The sequence below is a fragment of the Nelumbo lutea genome, chromosome 4, assembly GCF_056320005.1.
Source record: "Nelumbo lutea isolate HS-2025 chromosome 4, American lotus-T2T, whole genome shotgun sequence".
NCBI classification, from domain to species: domain Eukaryota; kingdom Viridiplantae; phylum Streptophyta; class Magnoliopsida; order Proteales; family Nelumbonaceae; genus Nelumbo; species Nelumbo lutea.
Genome location: NC_142687.1, coordinates 1,228,880 through 1,245,303, shown reverse-complemented (window position 1 = coordinate 1,245,303; position 16,424 = coordinate 1,228,880). Strand labels below are relative to the sequence as shown.

The 16,424-nt window shown below is 47.0% G+C and overlaps 1 protein-coding gene across 1 annotated transcript; it reads right to left on the bottom strand.

Annotated features, from left to right (window-relative positions):
* Window positions 1–13,263: 13,263 nt before the first annotated feature.
* LOC148853303 (cytochrome P450 CYP82D47-like) lies at window positions 13,264–16,197 on the bottom strand. The gene is made up of 2 exons (XM_088982716.1): window positions 14,976–16,197; window positions 13,264–14,163 (listed from the first exon to the last, which is right to left on the bottom strand). Exons 1-2 carry the CDS (start codon window positions 15,981–15,983, stop codon window positions 13,501–13,503), a joined length of 1,671 nt encoding a protein of 556 aa, XP_088838842.1. The 5' UTR covers window positions 15,984–16,197; the 3' UTR covers window positions 13,264–13,500.
* Between the last annotated feature and the right edge of the window lie 227 nt (window positions 16,198–16,424).

Here is a 16,424-nt window from a genome sequence, read left to right as displayed (position 1 = left end):
GCATATGCAAATGAAAAAAAATGCACATTTTTGTTTAATTTTATTTTGAGTTTTATTTTATTCCGCTTTATATCTTAATTTACTTTATTTATACTGCAATCAAACAAAATAATCTAAAATTTGAAATAGTATTAAGTTAAAATTTATACTCAAACACAGCATAAAGATTTTGTTTTCCTTCATGCTTTGTCTGGTCCATATTTTACTTTCTCCAAAACAAAGCGACTCCAAAATCCATTTGGCCCATCACTTGGTAAAAGTTTGGAAAGAGCTCTCTTGTGTATGTGTAGTACGAGTGTGCGACTAAAACATCATTACACTACTCTTTGTTTGACCTAGTGTTAAAACCTTTTTATGGAGAGTCTGCAGACTGCAATGAAATCTAGTTCATAGTTCATAGAAAAAATCTTTGTCCTTCATATTTTATATCATGAGCAAAGCATATTAAAACTAAAACTTGAACCAATCACGCTCTACAATAAAACACACAACGTTGGAACAAACTTTACTAATAGATAGACTATATAAATTTTCAAGTATATATGTATTTCTTTTGAAAGAGCCCGAAGGCAAATTTAATTCATCATAGATAATCATCTTAAACATGGTTTTCGAACCATTTGCCCTGGAAACTGGTTTCATTTCACCTTTGAAACTGTTTCTTTGCCGAAAATAGTTGACTTAGTCAGCAAAATTTATTGACCTGGGGCCCAGTCAAACTCTCAATATCTTTGATTTAAACAATGGTTTTTGGTTATTTTTATTTTAATTATTTTTTAAATTACAGTGAACCATCTAGGACTGTTCACCAAACCAATGAAACTAATCAATCCAACCTGTGTTGATTGGTTTTTTAATTATTTTGGTGGGTTTTGGTTAAACTTTTATGCTAATTCGAGAGGTTAGGTCGGTTTTGGTTTGGATATTTGTAAATAGACCAAAACCAATTTTACCTGACTATAGATACATATTAATATTTTATATTTTAAATTATATTTTTTATAAGGGAAAGTGGGAAAATTCCAACCATATTTCCTAGTTTAAAATATTTTATATTATAAATTTAATTTATTTTAATTTGATTTATTAATAATACCACTACAATTCATAAATTTAAATATTATTTTTAAATTTATATCTTTTGAACCGACTAACGAAATTGAAAATTGTTGCTGCACGGATTGGCTGAGGGGAACGAGGTAAATTCACTCTCCAGGTTTCGAACATTGGTCGAAGACTTTGAGGCCTCGGAAGAGGTGAGTCGAAGCCGATAACCGTAGGCCGAGGCGAGGTATTCGTTTTGAGGACCATGGTAGCCGAAGACTGTAGGCCGAGGCGAAGTCCCTGGTGACTAGACTTGTTCATGGGCTGGGCCGGGCCGAGATTTTACTATTCATTAATAGAAATATGTTAGGCCCGAGCCCGGCCCGACCAACGGGCCTACAACTTGGGCCCAAGCTCGGCCCTAATAAAAAGCCCGAGCCCGAAGCCTGACCTAATAAAAAAATTAGAAAATTTCCCTATTCAATAATCAATATAAATCAAAATTTATTTACATTAAAAAATATATAAATTCAAAATTTATTTATATTAAAAAAAAAAATATATATATATATATATATATATATATAAAGAAGGGAAAGAGGATGTGAAGAAGAAGAATTTGGTTAGAAAACGAAGGGAAAGAGGTGAAAAAAAGAGGGGTATTCAACTAGGTTTTCTAGGTTTATTTATAGGTCGGGCCGACCCGGGCTTGGGGCGAGTTATTTTGGCAAATCTTGAGCCCGGCTCGAATTTATTATGGGCTGGGCTTTTTGGCCCGAGGTTAAGCCCGCGGGCCTATATACCTATTCAAGCCCGTCCAGGGACCGGGCCAGGCCGCCCCGTCGGGCCACCCGGCCCATGAACAGGTCTACTGGTGACTAGAGAAACTGCAAGGCAGGGAATGTCAGAGGTCTCGTGCGGTTACCCAAGGCAGAGGCTCTGACGCTCAAGTTAGTACGGGGCCTAATGTAGGAGAGGGTGTAGGCCAGGTCTTGGAGATAGTCCTCAGATGCACCAGATCTCCCAAAGTAAATTCTAAGGTGGCAAAGTAGGTGCAAGGAGTAAATGAGTAAGCAATGTTAGGATTTTTTGTTCCGGATCTTCTTTAAGGGGGAGTTACCTCTTATTTATACTTGAACGTGCTGGAGGTAGGTGAAGATGAACGCCCCGGATGAGAGCCGCACTTGGTCAGGCGATAGGCCTTGGTAGGTATGTTTGATCGTCATGCGGTTGGTTCGTACAAAGGCAGCAGGGCCCCCTCTTGCTGTGGCTAACGCTACCAGAAATTAGTGGGTTGGGCCTCCCAGCCCGTGGTGGTCTAGGCCAAGCTAACACACATCATTTGCCCCCCACTCCCGTGGTTGAGACAAGGCCTTGGCTTCGGTTGGCAACGAGGGTAGTAGTTAAGGTAAGGCATCGGCTTCGGTCATTAGTAGTGGTCGCTATACCTTTGGATTCGTCAATCAAGGGGTGCTCTGCAGTGGCGTCATTTTCGTCTTGTGTGTTGTTCCTCTTTGGTTCGAAAACACGTGTGGTGTGGACGCCTCAGTTTGGTGGAAGTGTTCCGTATCATGCTTGAGCAGGTCGCGTTAGGGGGCTACCGCGGGGGATGGTTATTCTAGTGGTTGTGCATTTGTCGGGTTGAGCGTTCTGCCTGGTGGTTCACGATGGGCGGGCCCTGCGGTTTGCTCAACGGGCTGCCGCGGGCAATTTTCGCGATCCACCCAACATCGTTTTGCCTTCCGAGGGCATGTGCTAGGAGGTGCGGTGGAATTGGTTTGCAGAAATGGAGGGATCCCACATCCGTTGGATATGCGTCGATCTGAATCGTTGCTTTGGGTGTCGTTTCATCTTTCGAGGCCGAGCACCAGGTGGCGCATAACAGTTTGACGGTGGGAGCAGATTCGTCTCAGCCGTCGGATTCGGAGAGATCCAGGCTGCCTATTTTCTTTTAAATAGGGACCCTGGCAGTGACTTTCTCCTTCATTTGAGCTTTGACGCCCTTGCTCTCGAGTGAATGCAGCTCCCCAACTCTCAATTCTCCAAGACTTTCCTATTTCTTCCTCTCTTTGGAACATTTCACCCTCTTTTAGGTAATTGAATATGTCATTTTCAGATTCTGGCCCCGAATGCCATGAACTCCCGTACATCTTGGGAGGGAGCTCTCTTGCAACCCCCTCTCCCCTGTCTTCCCTAGGTTCCTTAGTCGTAGTGCCCCTTTGTCGGGAGGTGGCCGTCTTCAGGGAAAGGTTAACCTCAGGGGGTGTCGAGGGCAGTCACCGGGGGAGTGACTCTCCCCATGAAAGTGCCGCCTCGGCATTGCCGAGGGGTCTCCTCTCTCCGAGGATGATGTTGTGGAACTCATCGCCATACTAGTGGGAGGGAGTCCTGCCCGAAGGGTGGCTGACGCTGGTGTCCCACATTCAGAGCTTGGTATCTCCGTGGATGTGTGCCAGGTCAAATCCCTGGTGAGGAGTTCCACATACCCCAGTCTTATGACCTAAGGGTCTTCGATGTGGGCTATCGGTCATAGACCCTTGAGGAGGGGGAAATTTGTGTCTACCAACATTTTTTGGAGTCCGACCTTAGGTTTCCCCTCCCTTCATCTCCGAGTTGCTGGAGTGGTACGACATCACTATCAGCTAGTTTGTACCCAACGCCCTTAGGACCATCATGGCGATGATGGTGTCGGCTCGGCTCAGGGCCGTGGAGTTGATGTTGATGCTGTTTCGTGCCATGTTCGTGTCGAGGAAGCATGCTTCCAAGGCCAACATGTATTACTTCCACCCGAGAAGGGGGAAACCTATGCATAACCCCCCATCCGTCCACGTGTGGAAGGATAAGTTCTTCTACATCTCCTGTCCTGAGGGCTGGTAGTTCAGGTCCGACTAGGGGGAGGCCTGTTTCGTCGTCGAGAGATGTCCTCCACCGCTCCGAGATGAAGAGGCTACAGCTATAGCTCACCTGCTTGTGATGGGGACATTCCAGGCGAAGTCATTAGTGGAGGAGGAGGTCCCCCTAGTATTTGCCGGGATTAGCTCAGCCCCCCTCGGTAGGAGAGGTTCTGTGGTTAGTGTGTCTTCTACGTTCTTTTCTTTTTCACTTTAATGTAGTAACTATTTTCCTTTGTTGTTTTGCAAAAGTGTCAATGGATGCCAAGCAACGTTTGTTGGAGAAGGCCTAGGCAAAGCAAGCCGGGAAGAAATTTTGAGGGCAAACGACGAAGAGGCCCGGCGATGAAGCTGCCCCCTACCCCAGCGAAGGGGGAAAGTCCACAGGTCCCTGCCAAGGGGAAGCAGCCGGTGGTGGCACCCCAAGAAGTCACTGGTGGGATGAAGAGGCCCTCAAAGGGGGCCAAAAAACTTGCGGAGGTGCCGAAGAAGCCCACCACCGGGACCGAGGCACCAAAAAAGCCCACAAATGGGCCCAGGGTGGGTAAGAAGAGGCATGCAGTAGACACACCGAGGGAGGAAGTGCCGCGGAAGGTGGCCAACATTGACAGGCAAGCCAAGAAGATGGTGTGGTGGTCCATGCTTGGGGAGCACCAATCTGGGCTTTCATCAGCCCCTCTATCAGTACAGGGGCTCCCCAAGAGAGTCGGGAAGATCTTCTGCCCACAATGGTAGCTCTGAGAGGGGGACTCCATTCAAGACGAGGGGGTCAGCCAGGAGCTGGTGAGCGGGGCCATCCTGCTGAGGGATCATTACCGTCTACTGCAAAGCGACCCCAAGGCGATTTACGATGAAGGCCTGTATCACTTGGTTTAGGTAAAAAGTTCTTCGGCTTCATGTTTTCTTCTCTCCCTACCCTTTTGTTTGCTAACTAGGGTTGTTGCATGTCTGTTTGCACTTCGTCTGTTTGGGGGACCGAACAAGACTGGCCATGTCTTACATTGACAAGGTAGAGAAGGAGAAGAAGTCCACTGAGGAGAAGCTCCAGAAGGCAGCTACCTCCGTCGAGGACAAATACTAGAAATTTTGAAAGCTGCTCTTGGATGAGCAATCAGTTTGGGAGTGCCTCGAGGCTCAATGGAAGGAGGCACAACAAGGGCTTTGCAAAGAGCAAATGGAGCGGGTTTGGTAGAAAAGCATCATTACGGAAGAGGAGAGACGAGCAGCTGAGGCTGAGAAGAAGGCTACCGAGGCAGAGGCAAAAGCTGTTGAAGCCCTAGCCTCAACAGAACAGTCAAAGACAACACCGACTGAGGTGGTGGAGGTGTACAAGAAGTCCTCCGACTACCTGGATGCACAGGCAGAGTATGCTTCGTCATCTTACCTCGACGGTATTGAAGATACCAAGAAGGCACTCCAACTGGTGCTGCCAGATTTTGACGTTGAGAGGCTGCAAGTGATCCCCGATGCACCTGCCGAGGCACAACCGGTTGAAGACTCCGTTCCCTCTCTTGCCAATGACGAGGTGCAGGCGTATATTTCCCTTTTTTTTCAATTCTTGTAATACATTGTTGTTTGTTTTTCTTCTTTTTCGTTTTGTGAAGGAAATACAAAACTTTTGTAAAGGCTATATAAGACCATAACGAGTAATGAATGAAGCCATTTTTTGTATCTACTGTGCTCTATGCATGCTGTCTCTTCCCTTTTCTCTCTTCTCTATTTTTTTTTTGTGAGAGGTCCTTGCCCCTCCGAACAATCAAGACCATGATACACAAGCCACACATGATTCATTCATATTACTTGTTTATTTGCATGCTCGCCTCAAGTAATTGGGACATTGGGAGCCGAGGCGGAGTCACACGACTGAAGTGGGGCTCACCTGGCTCCCAAATTCCTTGTGTTATCTTAGGCAAGGCTGAAAGGACCTGGCGCCATAGCCGAGGTCCAGGGCCGAGGTATGCCACCGAGGCTCTTGGGTGGACGAAAAGCCAAGGTGGAGCAGCACCAATGTGGTGCAGTTCCCCTAACTCGTTCTTACCAAGTGTTTTCTCGAGGGAGGCCAAGGCATCCCACCGGTGAAGCCGAGGGCTCTATCTCGCTATTTTCTTTGCGCTAAGTGCGGATAGTCAAGGGGGTCACCACGCTCCGAGGTGACGAGGCATAACATGCCTTTTGCCCTGGTGTGTATGTCATGGGTGAGGTGCTATTTTCCACAATGGCCCGTGTCGAGGGTTCGTCCTTCAGGGGAGGGCTTCCCATGTTGGCAGGTCTCGAGGTTGTGGGTATTTTTGGACTTAGGATTCATTCATTCGATCATCCGAGGTGAAAAGGAACTTTGCTTCATTCATTCATTACTTGGTCAAAAAATTACATTCATTTGTTGTACATCTGGAGGTTCTCTGAGTTCTACGTCCGAGGGATGGGTCTTCCATCCAGATTTTCCAACTGAAATGTGTTGGGGATGAGAGTTTGTTTAATCAGGTAGGGGCCCAACTTTCACACTCCAGGTTCGGGGACCATGACCTACTCGAGGACAAGGTCTCCCTCTATGTAGTGCCTTTCTTTCACCCTAGAGTTATAGTAGCGGGCCACTTGCTGCTGATAGGCGGTCATTCTAATCTGTGCTTGTTCTTGGGCTTCTTTCAGTAGGTCTAAGTTCGTTCTAAGCACCTCGTCATTCTTGACCTTAGTATACCCTTCGATCCGAAGCATTGGTTGGTTGATTTCTGTTGGGATCACTGCTTCCGTACCATAGGTCAAGCCGAAAGGAGTTCTCCCATGGCAGTTTGTGGTGTGGATCGATACTCTTAGAGGACACTGTGTAGTTTGTTGGCCCACAGGCCTTTAGCTCTATCCAACCTAGTCTTTAGTCCGTCTAGGATGGTTTTGTTCGTAACCTTAGCCAGGCCGTTCGTCTAGGGGTAGCCCACCGAGGTGTACTGTTGTCTAATTCCGAGTGAGGTGCACCATTCTCGGAATTTAGCATCATCAAACTGTTTTCTATTGTCTATGACCAGCATTTGGGGGAGGCCGAAGCGGCAAATAATGTTCTTCTAAAAAAAGTTCTGAATTTCCCATGGTGTGATAGTGGCTAGGGGTTCGGCCTCCACCCACTAGGTGAAGTAATCCATTGCAACGACGAGGTACTTCCTGCCCCATGTTGCTTGAGGGAAGGGGCTGAGGAGGTTCATATCCCACCTGGCGAAGAGCCTAGGGTTGTTGAGGGCCGAAAGGATGGTGGCTGGTTGACGACAAAGGTTAGCAATTCTTTGGCATTGGTTGCATCTCCGCATCCTTGTGAAGGGTTGGCTTGAAGTACCCTTGCCTTAATTTTTTCTGGGTTGCGGTTCAGCCGCCTAGGTGGTTGCCGCATATGCCTTTGTGAATTTCCTGGAGCATGTACTCGCCCTCCTCCTGGCGGAGGCATTAGAGGTAAGGCACGATGAATGATCTCCTATACAATTTACCTTCCAGTAGGGTGTAGTGTACTGCCTAACATCGGAGTCTTCTGGCTTCGTTCCTGTTGTCGGGTAGCCTCCCCTTCAGTAGGAAGTCGATGATAGGGTCTATTCAAGACGGTTCGGCCTCTATGATGAGGATTTGGATGTCCTCTATGGAGGGCTTGCCAATTTGAAGAGGGCATCGAAACGGGTGTTCTCGACTCGCGGGACTTGCTGCAAGGAGAAATGTTGGAAGTGGCAGGCTAACTCTTTAACCTTGGAAAGGTACTTAGCCATGCTTTGTTCTCTGGCCTCGTACTCACCGTTGACTTGATTCACCACCAGCTATGAGTCATTGAGGACTTGGATGTGCTTAGAGCCGAGATCTCTAGCAAGTTGTAACCCTGCCAAGAGGGCTTCGTACTCGACTTCTTTGTTGCATGCAAGGAACTCGAATCTCAGCGCATACTCTGTGACGACACCGTCGGGGGTGAGGAGGATGAGGCCCACTCCACTCCTTTTGGCGTTGGATGAACCATTGACAAGAACTCTCCATGTGGGGGGGGGGGGCTCCTCAACCGGGTATGCTTCTTCTCATTCGTATTCGGGAGGCTAGCTGAGGGGCCTGATGAAGGTGAATTCTCCTACAAAGTCAGATAAGGCTTGCGCTTTGATCATGGGCCCCGATTGGTATTGGATGTCAAAATCTGACTATTCGATTGCCCACTTAATCAGGCATCCCGAAGTCTTTGGCTTGGTGAGGACCACGATGGTATGGGATTGGAAATACGGCCTGAGCTTTTTAGCCGAGGTAACAAGGGTGTAGGCGAGCGTTTCCACTTCGAAGTACCTGGTTTCGGCGTCACAGAGGACCTTGTTGACATAGTATACAGGTCTCTGGACTCTGTCATCTTTCAATTGGACCAAGCTGACGGCCTCTTCTCCAGCTGACAAGTACAAATATAGAGTTTCCCCTAGTGTTGGACGAGCAAGGAGCGGGGGTGAGGCAAGGTGTAACTTGAGCTCGTCGAAAGCACGTTGACACTTCTCCATCCACTGAAATTTTTTTAGCTTCTTAATGGCATGGAAGAAGGGAAGGCAGTGGCATGCCAACTTTGACATGAAACGGTCTGCTAACTGCTATCCTACCGGTGAGTCTCTAGGTCTTGTTTACTGATCGAGGGGGTACCATGTCTAGTATGGCATGTACCTTGTCTAGGTCGGCTTTAATGCCTCTTTGAGTGACGACGAAGCCTAAGAATTTTTCAGAGGTAACTCCGAAGGCACACTTGCTCGGGTTGAGCTTCGGCCGTCAGGCTCTTCACCACCATGTCATCCACGTAGGCTTTGATGTTCCTCCCCATCTGATTCTTGAAAACCTTATTGACAAGGCACTGGTAGGTGTCCCTGCATTCTTAAGGCCGAACGACATTACCTTGTAGCAGTATGTGCCATGCTTAGTGATGAACGAGGTCATCTCCTCGTCGTCGGGGTGCTTCCGGATCTGGTTGTACCAAGAGAAGGTATCCATGAAGCTAAGTAGTACATACCCTGCAGTGGCATTGACGAGGTGGTTTATCCTCGGCATAGGAAAACTGTCATTCGGGCAAGCTTGGTTAAGGTATGTGAAGTCAATACAGATCTACCATTTCCCATTAGATTTCCTTACTAAAACCACGTTAGACAATCAGTTGGGGTAATGTACTCCATGGATGAAGCCGATGTCGAGTAGCTTATCAACTTCCTCTCCTATGGCCTTCCATCGTTAAGGTGTAAAGCTCTTCTTCTTTTCCCGAACTCCTAGAGCTCGGGTCCATGCTCAACCTGTGAGTAATGACCGATGGGTCAATTCCAGGCATGTTCGTGGTGGACCAAGCAAATACGTTGGCATTAGTTCTAAGGAAACTTACCAGTTCAGATAGGTGTTCAGGGGGAAGGTTGGACCCAACATGGACTACCTTTTCTAGGGTTGACTCATCCAGGAGAACCGAGACGAGGTCCTTGGCTAGCTGGCCTCGGCTCGTTGGCTCTTCCCAGAGGTCAAGGCCTTTTAGTAATAGGGTCTCCTTATTCTTTCCTTTTAGCACCGCCACATAGAATTGGTAGGCGATCTGCTGGTTCCCACGAACAGCTCCGACGCCGTGCTCGATGGGAAACTTGAGGGCTAGGTAATAAGTGGACAGGGCTGCCCCTAGTGCATGAAGGGTTGGTCTCCCCATTATTGCGTTGTAGGGTGAGACAACCTTCACCACTAGGAACTCATGCATCCAGGTCACCTGGTGTGGTGCTGTCCCTATCGTGATGGGTAGAGTAATTTTTCCTTCCAGCCTGATGACGCTGTCGGAGAAGCCAACAAGGGGAACGTCGACGGGCTGGAGCCGCTCTGGCGGGTTTTTCATTATCTCATAGGTGTCGTAAAAAAGGATATAAGATAACGAGCCACTACCCACCAAGATCTTCTTCACCATAAAATTGGAGATGATGGCGGTGACCATGAGGGCATCGTCGTAGGGGACTGCGACCCTTTCTAAGTCCTCATTGGTGAAGATGAGGTCATGTGGATAGCTCGGCCTTTACGGAGCGTCCAGGTACTTGTGCTTCTTCAGGGTAGCTCTTGGATGCTAAGCTGCCTGGCGTAGGCTTTTCGAGCTGAGACCAAGGCTCCACCCGATGCTATGCCCCCATCGATGACACCTACCACTTGCTAATACTGCTACTATTGGAAGGACGAGGCGCCAACCTCTCCTCTGACGAACTGCTTGGGGTGCCCGCGGCGGATAAGGGACTCTATTTCATTCTTTAGATCGTAGCAATCCTCAATGTCATACTCAGTGCCGCGGTGGTATTTGCAGTACTTCGTAGGGTTCCCCTCTTGGGGTTCCACTTTAGCTTCGTTGGCCACTTCACAAACTTCTCTTCCCCGATCTGCATCAGTATCCGAGTGCTGGTGGAGTTGAGTGGCGTGTAGTCCTTGTAAGACAAGGCTGGAGCTGGCTTCTTGTTGTTTTTGCCACCATGGTTGCAGGGGTGGCGCTGGTTCCTGCCTTTCCTCTTCTTCTCTGGGGGCCCGTCTTGTCGGTCGACTGCCCTTTCTTGGTTATCCCCGACTGAAGCCTCTTTAGTCACGATTATATTTTTGGGCCTTCTTGAGGAATTCGAAATTAGTCTTTAGTGAGGTCTTAGCAACCGAAAAATTGAGGGCTGAGTCGGGCGGAGTCCGTTGATGGCTGCTTGCATGGAGACCATAGGGTCGAGGTCTCAAACTTCAAGCTCTTCCTTCTTAAAGCGGTCAATATAGGACCACAGGCTTTTCACCTGGCTCCTGTTTGAGCGACACCAGAGAGACTATGCTCTTCTAGCATTGTCTACCACTAATGAAGCAAGCGAGGAACAAGGTTGTAAATTTCTCCTACGAGCTGATTGATCAAGGAGGGAGGATGGAGAACCAATGTCGAGCGGCCCCCCTAAAGGTGGCCTGGAAGGTCCGGCATGTCAAGGCGTTGGAATACACGTACAATATCATGAGCGCCCTAAAACCCTACAAGTGGTCATCGGGGTCGGTGCTCCTGTCGTACATTTCCAGTGTGAGAGCCTTGATGTGTGGGGGAAGAGGCTCCTAAATGATTTCCGTGGTGAATGCGTTCATGCGGCCAACGGAGTTGCCGTGACTGGTTGAGGCGTCGGCTTGACTCTCCTTAACCTGGCGGAGCTCGTCCTTGACGGCCCCAATCTCGGCTCACAACTCGGCAAGCCCCGGGTCAGCACGAGCATGGGCCCCACTTCTGTCCTCGTGAACCCAGTCCGTGTCGGCTCGGACTCCCAAATACTCTGAGACAGGATCGCACGCTCCTCTGTGGGCGTGACGATCATTCAAAACATCCTAGAGATCCGAGATGGGAGAGGGTGGTGTGCAATCGGTTCTTGCCTCGGGAGCGAACTCCAGGGTGGCAGAGATGCCCATTGTCGTCCCGGGGGACCTCCCTCCAGTGGCGGTGGTGTTTCTCTAAAGGTTGATGACTATCTTCATATTGAACGGGCATGCTTTCCCTTCGGCTAGGAGGACAGATGTTCCTTCGTGGTGAATCCAGGGGACGATTGTTGCCCGATTCTGATGGATCGGCTAGAGAGTTACTGAGGCTGAGGGCTGGTGGCTCGACCTGCTAATGTCGGCCCTGATCCTCTAACACCCCAGTGGGGCGGTCGCCTGGAGAGGGGCCTCCTGCTCGGGGGCAAACTTCTTCTACGCGTTGAGTAAGGTAGTTTAGATGAGGATAGCCTGTAACTATTCAAAGGTGACAAGGTTCTGATTGTTCCAGGTTCTCCGCACCATGGCTTTAAAGCTTAAGAGGGCTTGGATTTAGAGTATGTTGTTTCTTTTCTTTTTTATCCTAAAGTGAGGGTCGTCTTAGCAACGCTTCCCATAGACGACGCCAATTGTTGCCGCACGGATTGGCCGACGGCAATGAGGTAAATTCACTCTACAGGTTATGAATGTTGGTTGACAACTTCGAGGCCTCGGAAGAGGTGCTCTGAAGCCAAGGACTGTAGGCCGAGGCGAGGTATTCCTTCCAAGGACCGTGGTAGCCGAAGACTGTAGGCCGAGGTGAAGTCCCTTGTGACCAAAGATACTGCAAGACAATTAATGTCAAAGGCCTCGAGCAGGTACTCGAGGTAGAGGCTTCGACACTCAAGTTAGTATGGGGCCTAAAGTAGGAGAGGGTGCAAGCCAGGTCTTGGAGATAGTCCTCGGATGCTCTAGATCTCCACCAGAGTAAATGCTAAGGAGGCAAGGTAGGTGCAAGGTGTAAATGAGTAAGCAGTGTTAGGATTTTTCTATTTCGGATCCCCTTTAAGGGTGAGTTACCTCTTATTTATACTTGAGCTATTGGAGGTAGGTGAAGATGAATGCCTCGGATGAGAGTCGTATGAGGTCAGACGGTAGGCCCTGGTAAGTACATTTGACCATCATGCGGTTGGTTCCGTACGATGGCAGCAGAGCTCCCTCCTGCTGTGGCTGACACTGTCAGACGTTATGGGCTGGGCTGGGCCAAGATAACCCACATCAAAAAGCAATTCAAACTGATACAACTTGAGATAGCTGGTTTTCACCCTTGGTCAGTCGGTCTCAAGCCACTAACTCCCCAACCCAACTAGATTTATTCATTTGACTAAATAGCCTGAAACTGAACGAAACCAACCCATGAATACCCCACCCCTAAGTCCATCCTTTTGAATTGAACTATCAAACTGTTGACCTAAAAATTAGTGGTGAAAGTGGATCTTACTTTGGGTCAGTTTTCAAAACATTGATCTTACAGCTTATTAAATGGGAAATGAAAGAGCTAAAGAGGAAAATATAGATAAGTATGAATTACATTATGGAGGTGTTATTTTTCTGGATTTTGATAGGGGGGAAAGTTGGTCAATGGGATTTTGATTCCCAATGACAAAAAATCCCATGTTCTTTCCACCTTGAAGGGAAGTTGCCAACATTTGAAAGGGACAAAAATGCTCTTTGTAATAATGGTTTTATATGGATAAAATGGTTATTACCTTATTTACATAAAAAATAAAAGAACTTGGGTAAATACAATTACCTGGATAAATATTTTTTTAAAAATAAATATTTTCTTAAAAATAATTACCTGATAAGTGTATTTACCTGGATAAATAACTCTGTAATTGCAAACGTGATATGATAATATTAGTTCTATTTAAGTTTATATAATCATATATCTTCAAGCCGAATGCCGAATGGAATTATATTTTACGGGTGCGGTGAATTCTTGCAATTATAAATGAATCCAATTCAGATCACCATTATTGGAAACGAATCCACCAAATTTGGATAAACGAGCGGCATTTACAGCTGGCCCAAGCTAGCAGAATACAGAAACCGAACACGCTCCATTGCCCCAATTGATTTATATCAATAATTTTATTTACAATTTCCAAACTATATATACAGGTAGATTACTAGGAGAAATAAGAAGAGAGGGAGAGAGAGCACTAACAGGTGAAATGGCTAAACTGATGAAGAACTTATTATTTTATCTTTTAGTAGTAAAATATAAGGAGGTTGAGAGTTGTGAGGTGTTTCCATTATTCAAAGATCAAATTTTTGTCTACTGGTTGGTGTTATTATATTGAACTTGAAGGAAAGGAAGGCGTGGGGTGAAAATGACTTGCAATGGCGTAATTCGGGGCATGGTCAAACCGGAACCCTCGGTCATGTCGACAGGTGCTTGGGAGGGTGTCCCCAGCTCAAACTCATGAATTAAGCGGGCAAGCGTCATGTGTATGGTGTGAAGAGCAAATGAAATCCCTGGGCAAATTCTTCTGCCCGACCCAAACGGAATCAACTCGAAGTGTTGACCACGGACATCAACGTTGATGTGGGTGGTGCTGCCGGCCCCGGTGACGGTGAGAAATCTTTCTGGACGAAACTGGGAAGGGTCGGACGACAGCGTAGGATCGCGTTGTATCTTCCAAAGGTTAACCAAAACACGCGTCCCTGCTGGGACCTTGAAGCCGTGTACGCAGCAGTCTTCGATAGCCTCATGTGGTACGGAGAGTGGACCCGGAGGATACAAGCGAAGTGTTTCCTTCACAACTGCTTGCAGGTACACCAGGTTCTTTATATCATCCGCCTTCACTTCTCCATCCTTCCCAACACATTTCTCCAATTCATCCCGGACTTTTGTCAACACGTGCCGGTTGTTCAGCAGCAAGGAGAGCGCCCATGATAAGGTGATTGCCGTAGTTTCACTGGCAGCCAAGATCAGAGCCTGCTTGTCCAATCACATTCCATCAAGTTGCATCCACGTATATTAAAAATATATATTTGAGTTAATTAATTAAACTATTGTAGAATTGTCTGTTGTATTACTTATTGTAGCCAAGAATTAATGGAGGATTATTATTTATTAGCAGTTCAATCAATCTTTTTTTTTTTTTCCACGGTCTCATCGCAACTTAATTTTATATTGTAAATATAATTAAGAAAGAGAAATAAATGAATAAAGTGCGTAGACAGGGAAAATTAAGGAATTATATATGGATCGAGCTAGGCTTCAGGTCTTGCAGTAAAATTAACAAAATTTTATGGAATAATAAGAATGAAGTTAGTAAGCTTAATTAATTTGTGGATTCTCTTGTAAGTTATAACAAATTAACGATAATGAAATATTAACTTAGCTATATCGTAATTCTAACTAGATATAATTAGGTATAATAATCGGCACGAATAGGGTACATATAAGAGTGTTAATGGACCGGTTTTGTCCGTCCAATTTAAAAACAATTTGGACGAATCAATAAGACATATTGAATTGAACCAATTCTTTCTAAAATATTTATTAGATTGGATTGGATCTGGTCTGTCTATAACAAATTTATATTAAATTGGGTTGAATTAAGCCACTATCTGCTCTAATTCAATGGACCGGGTTTGGATTAAACTAATCTACATCAAAATAAATTTGAATAGATTGGGCACGGAGGCATTGAATTGGAGCAGTCAAAATTGGTCCAAAACATTTATTGAATTGGACCTGGTCCCAGTATAATTGACACCCGAGAGAGAGAGAGAGGTACGTACGAGGGCGGTGGCCTTGACAACGGTATCGCGATCGTAGGTGGAGAGGTGAGTATCCTCCTCTAGTATTGAAAGCAGAACATCCATGAAGTCGTCGTCCTGTTGCTGATCATCTCTGTTTCTGTTTCCGCGCCTGCGGTCGCGGTGCTCGTCCAGCCAGCCAACGGCGATGGAGTCCATTTCCTTGGACGCCTTCTTCATGGCACTCTTGTGCCCTTGTAAATCCATCCATTCCAGAAATGGGATGGCGTCCGATGCCACTGAGACCCCTGCCAGTTTAGAGAACTCGATGATTGCCCTTCGAAATTGACGGGCCTCCTTGTCCTCGTCCGATGGGTCGGTGGTGTTGAAATATCGCTTTCCGATAACCATTTTAACGATAACATTCATGGTCAGGTCCCCGAACCACTGGTTCATTTCCACCGTGAAGGGACGCCTTTGCTTCCTCATCCACAGCTCGTACAGCTCTCTGATGCATGTCCCTACCTCTGCGAACTGAATGTGTTTCAGCGATTCTATCCGACGGTTAGAGAGGAGTTCCAGTGTGGCAATCTTGCGTATCTCTCGCCAGTAGGCACCGTATGGAGCAAACCCGATGATAGCACCACCGTAGGACAGGTATTTCCCGGCGACACTAGTTGGACGACTGGCCAGAGCCCTGTCGTTGGTGGTGAAACACTCTCTTGCCACATCCCAACGGCTCACGACCAGGGTAGGGTACATACCGAACCGGAGCATGAACACCGGACCGTTTCTGTCGGCCATGTCACCCAAGGTACGGAACAGTGGTTTGGGCCCACCTAGCTGAGCAAGATGGCCGAATATGGGCCATGCACCGGGGGGCTCGGGTGGACGTGGGCGTGCTTGATCCCTCTTCTTCTTGTAGTTGCCGACGACGCCGTTGTTCCATCCGATCCAATAAAGCCCATAAAAGACAACCACAACCAGGGTCGTGGTTACAACAGTCGTTGTCGCACTAGAATACAAGAGAGGAAGTGATGAAAAATCCATACCATACTATATTTAGTTAGTAGTAGTACTATTCTGTTTCTCTACTCAGTACTCCGGCAAGGATCCATCGTCAGTCGTAACTCGTTGGATCGATCGATGCAATAAGGGAGGAGCGGAGGAGCTCGAGCTATTGCACGCGCCACCCGCGCTATTCCCTTCCTTTTGTTTTTGTAAGCAGTAGCACTGAGCGAGGGAGCTCGAGCTCGACTGTGGTACATCTCCTGTTTCTTGCCCCATATTTATAACAGTACTACCGCAGCAAGCAGTGGCTAGTGGATTGACAATTAATTAGATATTTATTATTATTATTATAGGGTTTTGTAAAAGTCATCTTAATTAAGGCCTCTTCGTCAATGTTTTGTATTTATCATAATAAATTAAAGAGAGAACCATCGTTCAGCATTGACATTTCACATTTATTTGGTCGCCCTCTCACTTCAC

Excerpts from the sequence above, each read along its gene's own strand:
- LOC148853303 (XM_088982716.1), bottom strand. The coding sequence starts at position 15,983 with ATGGATTTTTCATCACTTCCTCTCTTGTATTCTAGTGCGACAACGACT. Across the intron at positions 14,164-14,975 it reads TTGTCAAGGCCACCGCCCTC|GCTCTGATCTTGGCTGCCAG; the intron begins GTACGTACCTCT and ends TTGGACAAGCAG.